Genomic DNA, 22,819 nt, shown 5'->3' with positions numbered 1-22,819 from the left:
GATGGACACCAACGACCTGTTACATGCTGGAGATCTCACTGATTTAATTTCTCACTGATTTGTTATTCTGCTGGTTTTCTATCTGTAGCTAGCCGTACAGCACAATGCTAACACAATAACACAAAAGTGAAAGTACAGATTACACGTTTTGGGTTTGATACTGTTTGTGTGCAGTGCCTCATTTTGTACTTCTAATACTATAATATGTACAGTAATTCTGACTAAGAAACAGAAATTGCTGACTTCCCATTTCGGATGGAAGAAGCTACTGATCTGCACTGCTACTGTTTGTGAATTGTTAAATACGCTGCACTCTGAGAACTTGGTCTTGTACTGCAGAGTTCAACATATAGAGGGCAGTGTTGCCAACTCCTCAGTGATGAATTTCGCTATTGGTTGTCCTAAAAGTCGCTAGAAGTCGCTAAATGACATCATCACCTAATTTGCATAATTGGTCATGCTATTGTAATGCTAATGCTAATATACCTACGTTGTTGGAAACAGAAATAACATCATGGAAGAGACATAAAGTGAGTAAAAAACGTCCAAAAGGCAGTTAGAATTATTTAACTACAAATTACATTTATTTTAGCAATTATTGTTTTTTTTAATGTCACAATTCCAACCCTGCTACTGGCAACAGTGACCCGAAATTGGCACTCTGGGGGAGTTACTCTGTGTGTGTGTTTATTAGTTATAAGATGGCAACACTGATAGAGGGTGTCTTTAAGTTATCTAGATTCATGTACCCAAATACTGTTGATTAGATAGACAAGTAGCATTCTCTTTGTTGGGATCATGAAACAGTCGCCCAAAACTACTCCAGGATGCACTTACATGTTCACATGAAACAGATGTGTTGGCAACATCAAAACAGTCACAGTGATTAATGTAACAGCAGCTGATTGTGCAAAGGAAGGATAAACTATACAAGGCTATTAAAAATATGTAAAGGTTATACATTAAATCTGCTGTAGATAATTAGCATATGTAGAGAAAAGGCTCTGTACTGTAGGTCAGTGTAAAACGTGCTGTATAAATGTGTGCACGTTTTGGTCAGTGAGACTGGAGAAGAACTGTTAATGAAATGTATCCTATTTATAGGAAGGACGAAAAGCTCACAAACACTTATTGTGTGAGTGTTAATTCCACAGTTTTATCAGTAAGACACGTGAATATGATGGATTATAGTTGAGGCTAGTCTGCTACCTGGATGCTTCTCTGTTAAAAGTTATTGAAGGAATCAGAATAAGATGTTGGACATCTATTGACCCTAAAGGACACCATCCACTCAAAAATAGCAACAGTTGTGTCTAAGACTTTATATTGATTATAGGAATATTGATGATATTTGCTGGACGATTGCTCAGTCAGTAAGTGGGTCTTTCATAGCTGTTTAACTACACGTCTGTAGTACAGAAAACCCCAAATTAACCCTGAAGTTACCAGAGCATGAGGAAATCTAGATTCTTTGTACTGAACATGCCTCGTTTGTCAGTGTCGTCTGTATCTCTCCAGAGCTTTACAAATGAACCACAACTCAAGTTCTTGTGTGTGGTTGCACAAATGTGCATGTGATTAATATCCTTCAGTGTTTAATCACGATAGCAATGCTCAGCAGGTGGTGGCATCACCTCTGATTAGAGGCAGCTGCTGCAGCAAAGCAGTGGCATCTGTAGGTGCCACTGCTTTGCTGCTTTTATGCTTTTATGCTTTTATGCTTCAGTACGGTAATATGAAGGCAGACAGACAGCTCATCTACCTGCACAGTGTTTGATGTTGATGGAGGCAGTGTATGTGGTACAACCGGTCTGTGGGCAAATCTTCCTTGTGCTGTTTGTTGATCTTCAGCCAACCACAGAGAAGAGTCAAATTATAACACACAAAGAGCTGAAGTGGAAACTAGTGTCCACTGCAGCCAGTCTGTGCTTTTCATGCAGTGTTTCTTTTAACAACAATGATTTTTTTTGATCTTCTGTTCCTGATGAACTCCCAGTAGCTCCAATACTTGTGCTTACCCTTAATAAGCCAATCAGTATTGACCCAACCCAAAGGTCATCCTCGTCCATTGACGTGCAGTTGGGATTTTAAAGCATTTTTGCATTTGCTGTCAAAACAGAAACACGTACCCAGACGGGAACATTATGTCTGAACCCAAACACTGAAATACAGAAATATGTTCAGACTTAAGGTTTAAGGTTTCTGCTTTACCAGTAACATGAGATCTCAATTAGCTCCTTATTTATGTAGGTAGGTCACAAAGTGAGACACCTTTTTTTTTTTTTTTTTTTTTTTTTTTTTTTTTTTTTTTTTTTTTTTGCCTGTCCCGTTTGGTTCTTTTGCCATCAGAATTATTGTCTAAAGGCGAAGAAAGATGCCCAACGGATTTTCTTTACCAAATTGACCATCCCAGCTTTGCCGTAATGGTCCATTTGATTCACCTTTTATTCTTTATTTTATTTTCACTTGCTGAATACGGGACAGACTTGACTGGGGGAAAGAAAAGGGAGAAAGAAAGAGGGGAAGAAAAACAGTTGAGAAGAGGGACGGGGGAGAAGGGCAAAAAACAAAAACCAACAGAATAAGCAGAAGAAAAAAAAAAAAAAAAAAATATACATATATCGATCACCTGGATCACCTGTTGAGAAAGAAAAAAGAAAACAAGCAGAAGAAAACGAGAGTAATACAATAAACCACATCACAATGATATATGGGAATATGACAGTAAATACTAAATATTAAACATTATTGTGCAGCACGTAAGATCGACAGCACAGTGTGCATTGAGGTAGGAGCCAAAAAGGGTGTAGTTTGTGTGTGTGATCACCCGTGTGTACACCTGTGAGCATGGACGCGCTTGTTTTCTTAAAAGGTTCCCTCATGTAATGATCTGCTAGAGGGTGTGGGGGGCCACTGCCCCGTCCTCCAGGGCATGAAGCAGGTATGGAGGAGATCAAAACCCCAGACATCCAGAGGCCCCCAGAACACAAGAGACCAAGGAAGACCAACAGAGGGGCAGCCGCGCCACTGTCCCAGAAAGAGCTGAGGAGAGTCCCAGATGAGGGGTCACCCAGCAGCCACGGAGCAGAAGCCAGGGGGGGCTGCAGTGACGTGCCCGTGAGCTCCGCCGGCAGCCAGCTGTGCCTGAGTGACCGAGCCCCAGGCCGAGAGGCCGGGGGCACCCCACCTCCGAAGTGGCCCAATCGAGCCCCAGGCTCCAGGCCCCGATAAGCAGCCGCCAAGGAGTGAGCCGGTGTGTACCCGGACGCCCACCCCCGGACACAAAGAACCACCAACGCACCGACGTCTGAGGGAGTCCGCCCCCGGCAGGGGAAGTGGTGGGGGGAGATAGGCCTCCAAACCTTGGAGGGCCTGAGCTGTCCTCAGAGAGGTGGCATCTGATACCCAACCTGACATACAGACACAGACATACAGGCACACACAGATACAAACATCCATTCCCACCCTCATGCTCTCATATGCACTTACTCCACACTCAACCAACGTGGAGACAGACATAAAGAGACGCTGTACACACAATCACACTCCCCAAGCGTACTCTACGAACCGGGTCTAGGTACCCTTGCCCCTGGAGGGGGGAACTGCACCCAGACCCAGGTTGTGTTACCCTTTTCCCTGCAGTGGGGAGAAGCAGACCGCCCCGACTCCGCAGCAGCAGGGAGGCCCCACACTCCGGACCCCAGTCGGACGGCCAACTCCTCCTCCTAGCCCCCCTGCTCCAGCAGAAAGCAGAGAACGAGGGTGAGAGAAGACTCCTAACCTCCCTCCACCCGCTCATTGTAGTGTTGATGTATGTGTGTTCTAAGGTGCGTTTAAAACCCAGGAGGGCATGGAGCTACCTGCCAGAGAGCAGCAGGTAAGCGCATAGTCCCTCCTGCTAGCCCTCAATGTCTACGTGTATTTAAAATTGAGAGGTGGGCAACGACGCCGGGGGTGAGGTGTACACCCTGATGGTAATTGGGATTCCGTGTAGCGTGCCCACCCCCAAGATCCTATATTTATGTGTAATGAGAATGTGAGTAATGTGAATGTCTAAGTTGCGGGATAAAATTGAGGCAGAGGCAGCCAGAAGGGGACAGAGGGGGGGGGGGGTTACCTCCTCTGCACCCTGGTGACACACCCCTACTCCAAGGCCCTGCATGTGTGGGTGGTTGTGGTGGAGCGGGAAGAGGGAGGCAGCTGGAGATGGGGAGGGAAGGAAGGGAGGAGCAAGTGACCCCTCCCTGGGGCCAGCTCCCCCGCTGACCCCAGTAGGCACCCCCATACTCCGCGACCCACCAGGGAAGGGGGGCCCAGGCCCATCCGAACCGGGGCCCAGCGCAGCGGCGCCGCCCGGCCCCACAGAGCCCGGGGCAGTCCACTCAACCCCACAACAGAGAAAACTGCACCCACCCCATCATCCACTCATCTTCCAGACTACATAAGACAATAGACGCCCAGGCTGAGATCTTCCTCCACCTCTCCTGTATCTCCCCCTCTTGCAGAGAGAGTTCCTGAGAGAGGAAAGCCCCTGCAAGATGTGACAACCCCCCCCCCACCAGTTGAAGAGCCCCCCAGCTGGCTCGGCGCACCGGCGGCACCCTGCGCCAGTGGCGGGCCCCCATATACCCACCGGCCCACAACCCCGGCAACACACCAACCAGGACCCAGGCCCCCGAGGCCCGGCCAGGGCCCCAAGCCAGAGCCGGAGCGCCCCCAGAACCTCACGCCCGTCCCGGACCCACCCAGGGGCAGCCAGGCTACCAGGTCAGTAACCCCCGTCCGTCAGCACAGACCCTCCCCTAGCCCCGCTGCACGTAGCCACGAGGAAGCCGTCACCTAAGAGCCAACAGAGCCCCTAATTGGCCATGACCGCTACCCCGGGTTGAGCCCCCCAAGGAAGATGCTCCCGGGGAACCCCCCGACGCCCCAAGCCTGACCCTACCCCCACACCAATCACAACAGTGAAGGCGAGACCAAAATATGACCCCCCACCCCCACTAGGTGATGGAGCTGATCAGAGGAGCCCAGAGCGATTGATCTGATGTGGTGGCAGAGGCTGTATCAAGACTAATGTAATCTAATAGATAATTTCTATATTGGTTAGAATTAAGATTGTTTTTATTTTTCCAGTTCATGAGGACTGTTTTCTTGGCTATGCATAGAGCAGTGAAAACCATATGGGCTATATTCTTTTCTGAAGTGACATTATCTAAGCTGCCCAACAAACACACTAAGGGGGAAGTTGGAATGTTACATTTCAGACACTTTGATAAGTCTTCACATATCTCGCGCCAAAACTTCTGAACTGGTGGACAGAACCAAAGAGCGTGGATATAATTGTCCGGTGAATTGGTTTGGCAGTGTGAGCAGTTGTTGGTAGATGCAAAGCCCATCTTGAACATCCGATGACCTGTATAGTGCACTCTATGTAGTATTTTGTATTGAATTAATTGAAGACTGGGATTTCTGATTAGATGAAAGGTTTTTAAGCAAATCTGAGACCAGAAGTTTTGGTCTAAGTTAACTGATAAATCCGCTTCCCATTTTGCAATAGGAAGTGATATTGATTCATCTGTTTTAGAAAGCATTCTGTATATTTTGGATAGTAATTTGGGGGTTTTAAGAGTAAAAAATTGAACCACACTTGGTGGTGTTTGTAGTTCAACTTGACCCAGTTTAAATTTCTTTTTTATTATGGATTTAATTTGTTGATATTCTAAAAATCTTTTCTTGTTGATCCCATATTGTGTAACTAGTCTGTCAAATGAAATAAATTCTGTTCCTTCTAGTATATGTTCTACATATTTGATTCCTTTACCATTCCAATCTGAAAAGTTTATCATATTATTGTTTTGTAATATGTCAGGGTTGTTCCAGATAGGTGTACGTTTGCATGGGATTAATGAAGACTCTGTCAACTTCAGAAACTCCCACCATGCTGTCAGAGAAGAGCTGATGTTGATGCTTTTGAAGCATTCATGTCGTTGGATGTTTGAGCTGATAAATGGTAGATCTGAAATCTCTAGATTATTGCAAAGTGCTTGTTCTACATCTAGCCAAGGTTCATCTAAGAGGGTATGTTTTAGCCATCCTGAGATAAACTGAAGCCTGTTGGCTAAGAAGTAGTGCTGAAAGTTAGGTAGTTCTAATCCTCCTTTATCCTTGGTCTTTTGTAGTGTTTTTAAGCTTATACGTGGGGGCTTATTTTTCCAAAGGAATTTGGACATATATGAATCTAGAGATCTGAACCAATCTTGCGGCGGTTTAGTTGGGATCATTGAGAATAAATAATTTATTTTTGGTAATACCATCATTTTTATAGCAGCAACCCTTCCCATGAGTGATATGGGTAGACATTTCCATCTAGCCAGATCACCTTCTACTTTCTTTAAAAGTGGGGTATGGTTTAATTTAGTTAGATCTGCAAGCTTGGGAGAAATATTAATACCTAAATATTTTATATTTCCCGATTGCAGTGGAGTAGAAGAGGAATTATGGAAGCAGCAATTAATAGGAAGGACTGTAGATTTTGACCAGTTAATTGAGTAATCTGATATTCTTGCAAAAGAGTTTATCAATTCAATCACCCCAGTGATATTGGTTTGTGAATTTTGGAGAAAGAGTAACACATCATCAGCATAAAGGCTGATTTTATGTTCTACGTTCTTGCATTTTATGCCCTTAATTGCTGAATTCTGTCTAATTGCTGCTGCTAGTGGTTCGATAAAAATTGCAAACAGTGAAGGGGAGAGTGGGCATCCCTGCCTGGTGCCCCTCAGGAGACATAAGCTGGAGGATGTCTGGTCATTTGTTCTGACACAAGCTGTTGGGGAATTATATAATATTTTTAACCAGTTGATGAAAGAAGATCCAAAACCAAATTTGTGTAAAGTTGCAAATAGAAATTTCCAGTTAACTCTGTCAAACGCTTTTTCTGCATCTAAGGAAAATATTGTAGTTTCAAGGTTTTTACTGTATGAGTAGTCTATCAAATTAAGTAATCTACGTGTATTTGTTGATGAGTGCCTACCTTTTATGAAACCAGTTTGGTCAGGATGAATTAAGAGGGGGGTTATTTTCTCTAGTCTCTTCGAGAGAGCTTTGCAGATTATTTTGAGGTCTACATTAATAAGGGATATTGGACGATAGCTTGAGGGATATACAGGGTCTTTGCCTGGTTTTAGCAGGAGATTAATGTTTGCAGAATTCATATTTGATGGAAGTCTGCCCTTTTCTTTGATTTCTAACAACGTTCTGTAAAAAACTGGTGCTAGAATCGTCCAGAATTCTTTGTAGAATTCTGCAGGAAAGCCGTCTGGACCTGGAGCCTTATTATTGGACATATTTATCAGGGCTTCCTGGAGTTCACCTGATGTCAGTGGCGAATCCAGTGCCATTGCTTGAGATTCTAATAATTTTGGGAGAGTTATGTTGTCTAAAAATTGATCAATTTCCTTTTTAGATGGGTTTATTTGTGGTGAATACAACGTTTTATAGAAATCCCTGAAAATGTTGTTTATTTGTTTCGGTTCATATATTGTGTTCCCAGATGAATCTTGAACAGCACATATAGTTGTTTTTTCTTTATTTATTTTTAACTGGTTTGCTAGAAATTTACCGGATTTATTACTATGTTCATAATTTTGTAAGCGTAGTCTTTGTACTAAGAATTTTGTTTTTTCTATCAATTATCTCATTTAATTCTAGTTTTGTTTTGCGTATTTTGTTCAATGTTTCCTGATCTTGGTGGGACGCGTAGGCTTCTTCTAGTGATTTGATGTTTTTTTCTAATTCCTGAATATTTTTGTTTTCTTTTTTCTTTTTATGTGATGAGAAAGAAATTATTTTACCTCTCATCACAGCTTTCCCTGCTTCCCATAAAACAGAAGCTGATGTTCCGGGAGTGTCATTAAAGTCTAAATATGAAGTCCACTCTTTTTTAAAATATTTAATAAAGTCTTCATCATTAAGCAGTGATGTATTAAATCTCCAGTTTTTACTTGGCATAGTATTATTCTTGTGCATTAGTGTTAGAGATACAGGAGCATGATCGCTGACAGCTATAGGATGAATCTCAATGTCTGAAATGTCGCTCAGCAGTGAGCTGCTGACCAAAAAATAATCCAGACGAGAGTAGGAGTGATAAACATGTGAGAAAAAAGTATATTCCTTACTGGTGGGGTGAAGGGAGCGCCATGCATCGCAAAGACCAAAGTCGCTCATATACTGTTTGATTATATTTGTGGACTGCCAATTACGCTGAGTTCCTGCTGTATTGAGCCTATCCATTTCTTCATTCAGTCCAAGGTTGAGGTCGCCTCCAAGCACAAGTGTGCCATCTAAGTGTTCAGAGAGTGCACTGAAAAAACCGTGAAAGAATGAGACACCTTTCTATTATAACACACTTTTAAAGCAGTGCCGGTGAAAATGAGGTTTGACACAAGTGACCTTCACTCTCATTGCCTGGTGTAGTGAGTCGTTGTATTTTGACCTTTAACCTCTCTGCTCTGTGCTGTTTCCTCTTTCAGAGAACAAAAACATCACAGCTCAGTCTGGACAGGACATCACTTTGACATGTCGAGCTCCAAACAATAACAACATTATTGTTCTAGAGTGGAGCAGAGCTGACCTGGGAGAGAAATATGTGCTCTGCTTCCTGGTTGTTGATGTTTGTTTCTAAAGATGTTGTTGATGAGACTTTGTAGAAAGCAGCTGGTCTGAGTGATGTGATCAGAGTGCAGTAGATAATGTCTGACAGCAGTTTGAAGAGGAAATGGATTCTGTTCTGTTCTTCACTCATCACCTACCTGACAGCTGACACCTCACACCTGTTTCTCACCTGCAGGTCAGACAGGAGGAGACACAGAGGATGGAGGGAAGGAGACAGGAGGGAAGGAGGATGGAGGGAAGGAGACAGGAGGGAAGGAGGCTGGATCTGTTGTACTGATCGTCGGTCTGATTCTTTCTACTGTGCTTCTTGTTGCTGCTGTTTTTGGTTTATTGATCTACAGAAAACATAAACAACAACAACAGAGTCAGGATTCATATTAGCCTCCTGTTGAATTTCAGCCTGTTTGAAATGTCAGCTTAACAGTGATTCTTGTGCTTTGCTTTCAGTCAAGTCACTGGAAATGTGGAAAGACAGAAATCAGTAATATTAAACATTTAGCAGGTACCTGTCAGACACGTCCAGATTTTGCATTTAATTTACATTTTTCATCATAAAAGAGGAGAAAGTTGTTTGGAATATAAACAGTATTTGTCTGATATTACTCAGGATCCTTTGATTACGATGGTTGCAGGCTAACCTGCAACCATCCAAGTGACTTCTTCAGTCTCAGCTGAGTCAGAAATCAGGAAGAGCGTTTATTGCCAAATGTTGAGCAGATTTACAACATTAGGAAATTGCTATGGCACTTTGTGCAAACATACGATAAAACAGACACTTGAATAAAAATAAAATGTGAGAAACAGATTGAGATGTATACATGAATGCAGGTTATAATGCAAAAAAGAACAGGTGCCGCATGTGATTGAATCAGAGCAGGTTGTAGGGAAAGTCTTATGGTAAATATTTAAGAATCCAACAGCAGAGGGGAAGAAACTGGTCTTATGACAAGAGGTTCTGGTCCAGATGGACCGGAACCTCCTGCCTGAAGGGAGCAAATCAAGCATTCTGTGTCCAGTTGACTGCAGGTTTTCCCAACCTTATGAACAGTACATTTGCACAATGACTGAAACCAGCATCACCGAAGGAACAATTTGCATATCATTAATATGCAAATTGTTATGACCAGTAATCAAGAACCACTGAACAATGGCCATGAGTACCATTCACAGAGAATGGTGGAATAGCTGCAATCACAGCATTGTAAGATGGTGACTGATGTACCCCTAGGCCCCCTCCTCAGTATTTAAGGTTTGACTCTCATCATGCACTGGAGCACAAACTGGGATTCATTAGGACGCTACAACACAGAGCAAACACCATCCCCACAGACACAGTGGCCAGGGAGGCAGAAGAACAGCACATCAAGAAGGCCCTGAGCTGGTTATCCCAGCTGGACTTTTGTCAAAGCTGGGAAGGCGCCTAAAGAAAGCTCCAGCCGATCCAGGAGAGAAGGACAACCGCTGCCCAAGCGAAAAACTGTAGTGATCCTATACGTGTCAGGAGTAGGGGAGACCGGGGATAGTTGTAACGTGGGTCAGTTGTAACACTTCCAATTTCTCCAATCAGGGCTAAATTTCAAATGATGTGACTCATCCTGTACATGCCCAATTCAGAACTGCTATCACATGTGAAAAATCAGCACATTTTGTCAAACACAGACAATTTAACACGAAAAAAAGTAATTTGTATACCAAAAAGTAAGTTTTTCTACTTTATTTCAATTTCTAATAGCATTATCTGCTTTGCAGTTAAACTCATCAAACTTAAATTATGTCATTTGCATGTCTATGGGGATATATTCTGTGTAGGTCTTTAGTGCTAATGTTTTAGCCGTTGGCTGTAATGTTAGCTAGTTCATGGCTATAGGAGTCTGGGTCAGTTGTAACAGCAACAGTCTGGGTTAGTTGTAACAATAATGCAGATGTTACAACTTACCACACTATTACTTTAACTTATATTAAACAAGTTGGGGCAACGACATCAGCAGAGAGAGGTTCACTGGACGCCTTTGTATATGCGGTTAATGCCATTGGCAACACAATTCCTCCACTGTTTGTGTTCCCACACATACATTATGCAGACCACTGTGTCAGAGATGGACCAGTAGGAAGTACTGGTAGTGGAAATAAATCAGGATGGGTGCAAGAAACAGATTTCCTCATCTTTCTGAAGCACTCTGCAAACCACACCAAGGTAAGCCATGATAAAAAGTAATGGAATTGCGATGCTGGTGAACAACTACATTTTTTCAGTTTCATTGTTATGTTCAAAATTGGTGCAAGAGTTGTAGGTTATAATGCCCACTGAGCCAATGAGGCCAAACTCAAGGAGGACTAACCAAAATTAATGAAATATTCAGTTGCAGAAAATTCCATAATTTGTCTTTTTTGGGGGGTTGGAATATGTTCAAAAGCTAGATTTCTGCATTCTGTCACACACACACACATAGCTACATAAATGGCTCTAAGTGCATTCATGTGTTGAATAAACAAAGATTACATGTTAATGTTTTATCAGTACCCTTTTTTCATTGTGTTACATTTCACCCCAGGATATGTTACAACTAACCCAGACTATGGGGTTAATTGTAACATTTCACTCTTTGTGTTTGAGACCATACCATGCAATGGGTAATTGTGCTGCAGAGAAAATAGCTGCACTATTTAATAGCCGAGACATGTAAATACTTTGCATTACATTTTGAATCCACTACCTTAAAAGAGCTCCAATTTACAGACAGAAATGTCAAAAATGTTACAACTATCCCCGGTTTCCCCTATCGGAGCATTTGAGATGCATTTTTTTCTAAACACCACGTCTCTGTGGCTTTTAAACCCCAAAACACGCTGCGCCAAAAATTGGTCCGCCCCAAGGATCGGGTCCCCCGACACAAACAGAGTGATATTGTGTATGCTGCCAGGAGGATTGCCAGGATTTATGCTATGTGATGTACTGTTTATGAGAATGGGGAAACCTGCAGTCAGCTGAGGGTAAATAAGTCACTTGGATACGTGATGAAAGGTTTCTCCTACTGAAAACGCTACGTCCAGATTAACAGAATCAAATTTAGGGATAAACATGTCGGTCAACTGGCGAGGACTGCGCACCATTCCGCTATGGTGCGCAGTCTGTATTGAGTCAAAATGAATAAATAATAATTAAATAAAAAAAATCACATTAGAAAGCCAAAACAAAAACATAAAACGTTTTTAACTCCTTTTTAACATTGTCATCAGAAATGATACAAAAAACCAAGTAGTTTACAGAGTCCTCCTTTCTCCATGATTTAGGCTTTTCAGCTGTGGCCACACCTCTTTTTAGATTCTTCTATATTTATACCCCAAAAGTTGCCTTTTAAAATTAAACCTGGAGGTTTGCAGCTCACAATATGACTTCAAAGTTCAACTGGATCTAAATTGAGTCAGGCTACCTTTACCAGTACACAACATAACATAGACATGGTGGTCTTTGTGCATGCTCAATCATCCAGATAAGTAAATCCCAAAATGTTGACTCTGTCCAACATATTTGTTTTTAATATGAGTTTAGACGAGTTTGACAAAGAAAACCCAACAGATGTTTCTGAAGACATTTTCACCTTGTATATTAAGGCTCGTGTACTTGTGCAAACATCAAAGAGCATCAAACTCAGTTGTGTTGAAACCAGTGTTGGTTTAACTTACAATGTGATTATTTAACTGCTTTAAACAGATAAACAAAGAGCTAAATGCAGAAATATATAAAGTGACATAAAATGGGATGAATGTGCTGGACTATTGTTGTCTGCTTGTGTCCATGTTAGTATGTGAAGTCCAACATCTCCCTCTAGTGGCCATATATAAACATGTGTGAGGATGGTGTTAATGTAAAATGTGAATCATAGTGTTCCAGTCAGTCATCAGTGTGTCTCTGCACAGCTGTAATTAAAATGTGTTCAGAGGGCCTCAATGTCTGAATGGTTCCAGTTCAGCTCCATAACAGCAGCGTCCCTGGTTTGATTCCTGTGTTTCAGCTCATATCTGCCTCTCTCACTGAGGGGGACGTAACTACATGGACATGGAGCGGAGGGCATAGAACTTGTTTCTGAAATTTCTTTCCATCTGTGTGCCAAATGTCTGAGCAATCTCATTACATTAAAATATACGTGTTTATAGTTTATATCTTGCATTTTTGATAAGAATTTAGTTGCCCACCAATAGAAAGCTGGTGCTCAGAGGAAGAGGGCGGGCTTTACTTGGTGTCAGTGACAGAAATGAAAAAAAGCTCAAATGAGTGAGAAGGACGATGAAGGAAACATCTGTGCTGTGTCTGCTCTGTAAGTAGAATCTCTGTGTTTGTTTGAATTCTTGTACTTTGACTGTCTGCTCTCCTGATAACTGATGATGGAGGAGAAGACATGAAAAACAAATCAGGCTGAATTCAAGTTCAAAACACCACGAGGACCAACTGCAGGTCTGAACTGACTCTTTATCTTTGCTCAGGAGTCGAGGAAACACAGCAGGCAGTGAAAAGATCAAATCATTCACTCATTATATCAACACAGCTGCACAGTGGACACATGACTTTACTGTGTTATTTAAGATTAGTGGTTAAATGACTGCAGTGGGAATTTTCTATATAATCACAGTGTAATCAGTGCAAATAGATGTAAATCATTAAAATAACTATAGAAGTTCCATTGCACATAAAAGTTGTGTGAAGAAGAGTCTAAAGTTTGCTACTTTAACATCAGTACAGGCTTTGCAGAAAAGTGTGGATGTGGTGAGAAGTGTTAGAATATATATATATATATATATAGAGTCATTTACAATTTATATCTACAGCAGAAATGTCACAGAGGTGGTGGTTAGTGTATGTGTAGGTTTCCTCCCACAGTCCAAAGACTTAGGTTAGGTTAACTTCTGATTAGTGTTTTTGTAATACTACTGGCCACTCAAATGCTTCAGACTTCAAGTCACCAGCTGGTCCCTTCTTTCCCTAATGGCTCAATGATTAGGAGAATATATAGACTGTTTTTCCATTTTTTTTATTGAAGCATTTTGCATCAAATTGAGAATCAGCAGATAAATCAGAGAGACGACTTTGTGTATTTGTCAGCTGTTTGTTCTTTATGTTCACCTCAAATCAACCTGAGTGTCATTTCTCTTTAGTTCTGATCTCACTGCTGAGCTGCACAACAAACCAAAGTCAGTAACCTTCTTCTGTCACACTTTAAACCTGAGAAATGCTCACTGATATGACCTGATTGCGTTCATGTTTCACAATGAATCTCACATGTAAAAGTGCATCCTGCTAATGTTTTAATCAGATTCAACACTTTCATGTTTGCATAATGAATATCAGATGTAAAGCTGATGAAATAAAAAGAAATATCACACCACTGGTTGGACAAAAGTCTAACAGATCATCAGTTTTCATTTTAACTCTCACAGTTCGTCTGACTGTGAGTCCCAGCAGCTCTCAGTTCTTTAAAGGAGACTTTGTGTCTCTGAGCTGTGAGGAGGACGACAGCTCTGCTGGATGGACTCTGAGGAGAAATGCAACCAACCTGCAGAGGACTCAGTGTGGAGCAGAATGGGGAAAACCAACAAATTCAGCTAATTCTTCTTGTAGTATCAGCTACATTCTCACATCTGACAGTGGAGTTTACTGGTGTGAGTCCAGAGAGGGTCCCATCAGTAACATGGTTAACCTGACAGTCACTGGTAAGCTGAGTGTGTGGAGTTAGTGTTGATGAAGCTGTGTGTAAATGGATGAAATGCTGTAGTTTGTCTCTGTGTTGAGGTGGATCAGTGATCCTGCAGAGTCCTGTCCTCCCTGTGATGGAGGGAGATGACGTCACTCTGCTCTGTAAAACAAAGACCACTCCCTCCAACCTCCCAGCTGCTTTCTATAAAGATGGCTCCCTCATCAGGAAGCAGCCTACAGGTCACATGACCATCCAGCATGTTTCCAGGTCTGATGAAGGCCTCTACAAGTGTGACATCAGCGGTCATGGAGAGTCTCCATCCAGCTGGATCACTGTCACAGGTGACACACTCACCTGTCTGTGTTTCTGCAGCTTTCAACATTCACAATGTGACGACAACTTAATGACTGTGTTTGCTTTATTTTAGAGAGAAACACCACCACACCTCCACCTACACCCACACCTCCACCTGGTTCCTCTATCATACTTGTGTTTTCATGTGTTGGATCAGTCTGTGTTGTGGTTCTACTGGTGTTACTGGTTCTGCTGGTGAAACGATGTGTTCACAGGAAACCTGAAGGTGAGACTCAGAATTCTGAAATTTACAATTGGGGTTTTTGTTTGCTGAGTAATCTACACTTTTAATTTTGATTACATGTCTTTGATGGTAGAGTTAAACATGTACAGCAACATCAACATATCAAATAGTGAAAAACAGCCTTTCAAACAGAGGAAATATTTTTGTAGTTTTAAAAACTGTGTTTTGCACTGTTTGCTGGTTGATGCTTGCCTCAGTTTTGGTCAGCTTGTAAGCTTGTAAGCAGGTAGATGTAGGTGTATACGTGGCCCTACTGGGAATTATTTACTGGTAGTAAAACAATGCACAACACCACATGGACTGGACTTTTTGCTTGGTTGCCACACTCCAACTACCCCACCCATTCTGCCAGTGAGGCGTATTAATTTGCTTTCCAGTCCAGTAAGTGGTGCATCACTGAAAGCACATATAAGCAATCCTATGAAATTCCAAACACAACAAAATAGAAATTTGAAACCTTTCTAACAGCTGCCCTCAAATGTATATAGTACATTTGAATATTTGAAATGCTCTCAGGTTTGAGTTCAGTCTCTGGTTAACAACCTGTGGCAGTAATCCACCTGGCTACCCCATTAGCAAATGGCTGGGGGTCTCTGGATCAAGGTAAGAAACACTGGAGGATATATAGCCTGATGGCTTTGAATTTAGGATGCCCTCCAGTTCAATCAACAGATTCCTAAGAACATCTTCAGCCACAGGTTGGGTACCAACAGTTACATAGAGCATTGTCTTAATAGAGTAATTTTCCCTTCCCACAAACCACCAAAGTGTGGGGCACTAGGTGTGTTAAATTTAAAGTAAATCTTCTGCTTGGTAAGGATCTGTTGCAAACTGGTGGATCACTCAGTAATTGCTTTCTGTAGCTCCCTTTTAGCTTCCCAAAAGTTAGTGCCTCAATCTGAGATAATCCCTGTGGGTGCTCCTTTGTGAGCAATAAATGTTCTTAGGGCCATGAGGCAAGAATCAATATCAGTATGGTTTAGAAGGTCAAGATGTACAGCTCTAGTTGTCAAGCACTTAAAGATGATGCCGCATCTCTTTTCAGTCCTTTGTCAGATCTTAACCCTGAATGGGCCAAAGCATTCTGCCTGAGTGAGGTAAAGAGGAAGTCTGGTAGGTCAGTCATCTGTGGAAAACCAGGCTTGGCTCTCCATTATTTGCAGTAATTGCAGTTGGATTAATAATGGTGGAGAACCTTCTTCCTCATAATACCCAGAATGCTCAGTTGATATCTGCAAAGAGTCTCTCAGGTCTGGGATGACATAAGCCCTGGTCATAATCCTTGATGAGAAGCTTTGTAAAGGAGTTGTTTGGGTCCAGTACATTAGGGTGTCTAGAGCTCTTCAGTTTCTGAACTAAACTTTGTTTGTCTGGGAACTTTAACTAAGAAGGCAGATTTCCACAGTTCTTAAGTATTTTTTCCTCTGGATTAGAAAACGTTTTAACTGGCCAGCTGTCTTGGTCATGGAAAAGAAAGGAGGAGCCCCGACTCAACCTATTTAGCTCAGCCAGCTCTTTAAAGGTTCTTTCTCTGGTGATTTCATTATCGGGGTTTCTGGCTGAATTAACATTTGGCCATAGACAGTTTTTAGGGATGCAACTGACTCATAGGCCTCTTAGAAGCATCACATTAGGCATGACTGGCTAATGGAAAGGGGAATTTATCAACAGAGGGTTCCATTGACAATCACTACCGAGTTCAATCACATCCTTGCCAGGAAGACTCCTTTTACAAGAGTCAGCCTGTATGCAGTCCTTCCTGCTACCTCTATTCATTATTAGTCCTTCAAGCTGGATGTCGTATCTTTTCCTAGAATCCGAAGTAGCTTTTCAATATGCAGGCAATCTTCTCTCAGGCAGAAGCACTCAGCCAAATACACCCAAATACATTTTTATATTGTTATTTATGCTTAGAAACATATAATCATTTGTATGCTGATAAAATATCTTATCCTTATTAGGTCTGATAAGATTCTGTGTGCACTTGTGTACCATGAGATGGGAGGAAGTAGCCTCAACGTTATAATTTCCATTACAGCTTTAGAAACTAGGCTGTTCTGTTCTATTAAAGTGGAAGACTTCACACCTTTAAGTGGTCATTTGAGATATGACCTGTTGCAAGTTCCTGTCTTTATAGTTTAGCGAGATGCTCACTTCTGCTATTGTGGCATGACACACGTTAGTTTGTCATGCCAAAATACATCATACAATGCAGCGCCTGCATTAAAAGGAAGATATCATGCCTTGTATGGTGTCAGGAAGTGACACACACATGCACGCAGGTGTATACTTTGCTTACACACACATGTCTGCTTAAAACTGTCACATGGTTAACTGAATTATGTGTAACCTCTGTTGTCAATAAAAGAGTGGAGTTGGTTGGACAGGCAAGTGGCAACACTGAACTCCATGAAGCTCCCCTTGCAAGTGAAACGTGCTCTGGTGTCTGTGTGGCTGCTTTCAGTGATCTGAGAATAGGCTACAGATATGGTGAGCATCCCATACCCCTTTACACAGCAAATCAAGTTCCAGTACCCAAGGAAATGAAACAAATCAGGTTGGAGAAAGGAGCCCAGAAGGCAACTCCTCCATCATCCTCTAGAGCCTCAAGCCCTACGAGTCAAAGTTGATGAGAAACTTTGGACTCACTTTAATGCAGCTGATGAATCCCCTCTAGAAACACTGCCTCTAGTGAAGGTGCAGGAATTGGACACACAACCTTATCTTTCCTCTTCTGCTATTCCATTCCTACACCCTGACTGCCTGCCACAGTCATCTCCCTACTATCAGCAGTGTGAAAGAGAGCCCCAGGAGTCACCTCAGGAGCGAATCAGCCAGTATGGGTTAAATGTGATTCTCAGGAGCAGACAGGGATCACATCCTAATCCTACTGCAACCCGTTTTAGTCAATAATGGTCTCACAATCATTCCTCCAGAGTAGGGAAGGACATACACTCCTGATAACTTCTACCACTGCAGTGTCAGCAGCATTGTGTGAGTGTCCCCCTCACTACCCTCTGTCCCCCAAACCCAACTCATCAAAGTTTCTTGAAACAACTAACTTGTCTTAGCCAGGGAGCAGGGTTATGGACAAGTTAGTTCCTAATTTGAAAAATGTTGAGTGAATTTAAAAGACCAGGTGGTACCAGTGACACCAAGTAAGCCACCACCGTCTATAAACCAAAAAGTAGCCTCTATGTCATATTGTGATCATCCTTCTGTTACATGATCAGATCTGACATTATCCTATCACTACAAGTCTCTGCGTAGCCTCATTCAGCCCGCTATACTAGTAAATCAACCCACTTCTGTCACTAGCAGATTGAACCACTCAGACATCGCATCAGCGATCACACTGCACCTGCATTAAAAGGAAGAACTAGGTCCTGGCTGTTTGTTGATGTTGTTGGTATGCGTCTGGAAGTGAACAACAACCGGGCTGGGAAGCGTTGCAATGCAGTCGGCACCATGTGTTTTTTTACAGTGGTGTAAACTCCAGGACTGGGGCATGGCGGAACCGCGACCAGGCCAGGCAGGGGAAGGGAGGCAGCGACATGGAGTGAGCAGGCGGTGGAGCAGCTGCAAGACCAATACGAGCCCCAGGTACAGAAGATCGCAAGTCTGGCAGCTTGGATTGGTTCCTTGCAGACACCGCTGCCGGGCCCGCCGGTATCCCTCAACTGTGTGGGAGTGGCGGGTGTCTAGTCTACTCCTGCACCCTTGCCGGTCCCTAGGGTGAGGCCAGTCAAGACCCAGCCTTCCTCTGCCCCTGTATCCACTACTCGGGTGGGAGCAGCATGTCTCAGAAGGTGCCTGCACCCGTAGCAGGTGCCTGCACTTCTTCTTGCTTCCCAGAGGAAGGCAGTTAAGCAACCTCCATGTCCACCACCTGCTCAGCCTGACCTGCTGGACAGCGCAATAGAGGAACCTGCATGGCTGAGACAGAGGTCGGGGAAGCCAAGGAACCTGCTTGGCCTGAGATGGTGGAAAGAGCAAGGGAGAGTCCTGGTCCACTAGAGCCGGAGGTCGGTGGCAGGGACAGTCCTGCTTGGTCGCCTGCCAAGCTGCCTGGGAGCCTCGGCCCATGACTACAACTGCTGTGCTGCCGCCGCTTGCCATGTAGGCTGCCTCCAGTATAGCTCTGTTGCCCCTGCTGGACATGCAGGTGACCCAACTCATCACAGAGATATTGCCAGCTGCATGAGCTAGCTTTCATGATGATTGGTGATGAGATAGATTTATCAGACATTTGATGGGAAGATAATGGAGTATTTATTTTATGAATCAGGCCTCTCGTTGCCATGCTCAATACTCTTGAGCCAGACAGTGAAGCTATGGAGTAACTTCTGAGGAAGTTGGCAGGTAAGATGAGGTTTTCCAGACAGATAGGCCACCAACATGGAAAAATGTACATCTTCTTTGACCTATCAGAATGGTCAAACATGCACTAACATGAGTATAAACCCTCATGTTAGTGCGAAGAAATACTCATGAACAGGAAAAGACTGAAACAAGGTCATGGATGAGATCGGAAACTATCACTTCCTGCCAGTACTATTTATTTATTTTTCAGGGTTAAACTTTATGCTTCTCACTTTTAATAGACTTTTTTTGTTTTACTTCTTTTGTCCAGAATGTCGAAACGTTATCATCTTAATCCAGTGTAGTTTTTTTGTCATGTGTTTAATGTTGCTCGTTGTGTGTTCGACTGTGTTTGTGGTCTGTGGTTAACAGAAGCTAACAGCTCTGCAGTCGTCCAACATCCTGTCTCAGATTTTAAAAAAGTTGCAGGTGTGAAACCACAGTTAAACTCAATTCTATTTATCTAAGTGTCTCTATTTAAATTCCAAATGTAACTTTTAAAAACGTAACTTTTATATAGTTTGTGAGTTTCTGATATGTTGATCAAATGCAAGCATCATTGTGAAAAGTAGTCATGTTTTCTATGTAAACGCTATTGTCCACTTCTAATGATCCACATGCTTTTTCTGTAGACATTTCTGTAACAACAGAGCTGTCTTTACAATCAGCTCTGCTATCAACTGTATGACCTACAGTGATGTCTTCCTTATTTGTTTTATTCTGTAGAGAGTGCTGTAATCCACTCAGCAGTCAGAACAGAAGATGTCACTTATGGACAAATCATCATCAAAAAGAAGGAAAAAAGTTCAAATATGAGAGGTAAAGTTGCTTTTCTTCCAAAATGCACTTTCCTTACAGACATGATCCTTTGTTTACATCTGCCATACCATAATCTATTTATATAGCACTTTAGAAACAATACAAGGCCAACAAAACTGCTGTACAGCAGATATATAAGAAGGAACAATAAACACAAAAAAATAACAATGAGTTAACAGTATCAGTTACCCATTGGTTCAAAAGCCAGTGAATAAAAATGTTTTTAACCTAGATTTAAAGACCACCACTGAAGTAGATTGCCTAAAGTGAAGAGGAAGATCATTCCAAAGCTTCAAGGCTATAGTTTAAAATGCTCACTCTTCATTTAGATTAAGGAACTGACAGCAACAGCTGCTCAGCTGACCGGAGTGAGGCCAGCCCCTATTAAAAGAGAGTTGTGTTAATTCAAGCATGAGTTTACCAAAGCATGGATGATAGTTTCCCGACTGGAAAGTTTTAACCTTTGACAGACGTCTGAGGTGACAGAATGAAGATTTCACCACCCCATTTAGGCTACATCTACACTAATCCGGATACATTTGGAAATGGATATTAAAACTGATATTAATCTTTAACAGGGCTGTCAAAATTGAGAGCAAACAAAACAACTGCTGTATAATGCCCTCCTATATCTCAGTTTAATCGGTCACATGACTGCATCATATGACTAAAATGAGCCATTGTTTACGAAAGCCTGTGGTTACACTGTCCACACTGTGACGTGAAAACAGTGTTTTCAAATGTATCCACTTGGAGAGCGTTTTCAAAAAGCTTCAATTTCTTTGACCAAAAACGCTGTCTCAGTGTGGATGGAGGGCCGAAAAAAACAAACAAAAAAAAACCCAAAACAAAAAACTGTTCTTATCAGTCTTTACTACCATCTTCCACAGAGATGTGCAGCTTGTCATTTTCATCGCCTTTCGCAATTCCTACATTCTCTTCAGTGTACTAACATCAGGGTTAGTAGGTCTATTAATTATATTTACTATGTAAGTAGCATGCTGACATTTCCCAATAAGCATGAGGCTGATGGGAATACTATGATATCTATTGGTAATTAGAGTTCATTGGTTGCTTTTAAAAAGTCATCAGAATTTGAGAAATTATAGAATAAAACAGAAGAAGAATATTATCCCTTGATGGTTATTGTACATGTACAGTAAAATTATTGGTGTGCCACAAAAACTGTGCAGGAATAAAATATAAGAATTAGGACAGCAGAAATAAATAATAAACAGGACAAATATACACAATTAAGAGAAAAATATACCAAAACAAGAGAAAGGTACACAACAGAAAAGGAAGATGGCCCCAACTGACCACGTGCTCAGTGAATACCTCAGGCAGCAGTAACCCAAGAAACATGGAAGGACAGGCCCCTGCACGGTATGTATCACCGGCAGATAGAGGAGGTGGCTGCCATCCAGAAGCCCTGCCAGTGGCTGGGCAAAGCTGGACTGAAAGACAGCACAGAGGCACTAATCATGGCAGCACAAGAACAAGCTCTGAGTACAAGATCCATAGAAGCTGGGGTCTATCACACCAGGCAAGACCCCAGGTGCAGGCTGTGTAAAGATGCCACTGGAACAATCCAGCACATGACAGCAGGGTGCAAGATGCTAGCAGGCAAGGCTACATGGAACGCCATAACCAAGTGGCCGGCATAGTATACAGGAACATCTGTGCTGAGTATAACCTGGAAGTCCCGAGGTCAAAATGGGAGACACCCCCAAGGGTGATAGAGAATGACCGAGCTAAGATCCTGTGGGACTTCCAGATACAGACGGACAAAATGGTGGTGGCTAACCAACCGGACATATCGATGTAGCGGTTCCGAATGACAGCAACATCAGGGAGAAGGAACACGAGAAGCTTGTGAAATACCAAGGGCTCAGAGAAGAGCTCGAGAAGATATGGAGGGTGAAGGTGACGGTGGTCTCCGTTGTAATCGGAGCACTAGGTGCAGTGACTCCCAAGCTAGACGAGTGGCTCCAGCAGATCCCGGGAACAACATCAGAGATCTCTGCCCAGAAGAGCGCAGTCCTAGAAACAGCTAAGATACTGCGCAGGACTCTCAAGCTCCCAGGTCTCTGATAGAGGACCTAAACTTGATGGATAGACCACAGAGGCGAGCGGGAAATTCTTAAAAAAAAAAGTATACACACGTATTTGTGTGATTTGTGTGATTGATTATACTTTTTCAAAATTCTGTATTGAGTGCTTACGCCAGAATGATGCCGACTGATCAAACTGATTACAGCATGTCATCATGATCATGAAGGATCATGTTCATCAATTCAACCTTCAGTGATGTTCTATGAGGAATAAAATATCTCAGACTGGTTTAAATTTGGCAGATCTACAGGTCTGTGGACCACATTAGGCCATAACTAATTGTGTAGTCTCAGCTTCAGGTCCACCTTACCTCGACACAATTTTAGGTGTGTTGTAATTTTTGACGATTGCCATAACTGAGTGTTAAATCTCACAGCATTGTTGATTGGGATTTAGCAAACAAGTTGTAAACAGAAATAATTAGTTGGGATTAGATGTCTAAGCAAACAAAATAATCATACTTAACCTACTTTAATACAATGAATTATTTTGACTTCTTTCTGCACGTGAAACCCCCAAAGCAACTTCCTGTTGTTGATACCAGTTAACTGTAGACTGTGGG

General features: G+C 42.4%; 2 protein-coding genes and 1 long non-coding RNA gene across 4 annotated transcripts in view; 2 read left to right on the top strand and 1 right to left on the bottom strand.

Moving 5' to 3' along the window:
• The window catches only part of LOC146521387 (uncharacterized), a 208,346-nt gene that overhangs the window by 126,583 nt on the left and 58,944 nt on the right, over positions 1-22,819 (bottom strand). The gene's annotated exons all lie outside the window — the stretch shown is intronic.
• The window catches only part of LOC146521389 (uncharacterized), a 57,265-nt gene that overhangs the window by 9,394 nt on the left and 25,052 nt on the right, over positions 1-22,819 (top strand). The window lies entirely within an intron of this gene.
• Positions 13,973-20,935, top strand: LOC146521391 (Fc receptor-like protein 5). Its single transcript, XM_085155146.1, has 4 exons — positions 13,973-14,379; positions 14,459-14,704; positions 14,791-14,943; positions 20,050-20,935. Exons 1-4 carry the CDS (start codon positions 14,007-14,009, stop codon positions 20,226-20,228), a joined length of 951 nt encoding a protein of 316 aa, XP_085011272.1. The 5' UTR covers positions 13,973-14,006; the 3' UTR covers positions 20,229-20,935.

The sequence above is a fragment of the Neolamprologus multifasciatus genome, chromosome 3 (genome assembly GCF_963576455.1).
Source record: "Neolamprologus multifasciatus chromosome 3, fNeoMul1.2, whole genome shotgun sequence".
NCBI lineage: Eukaryota > Metazoa > Chordata > Actinopteri > Cichliformes > Cichlidae > Neolamprologus > Neolamprologus multifasciatus.
The sequence above is the reverse complement of the archived record's forward strand: the minus strand, read 5'-3'. Positions and strand labels throughout refer to the sequence as shown.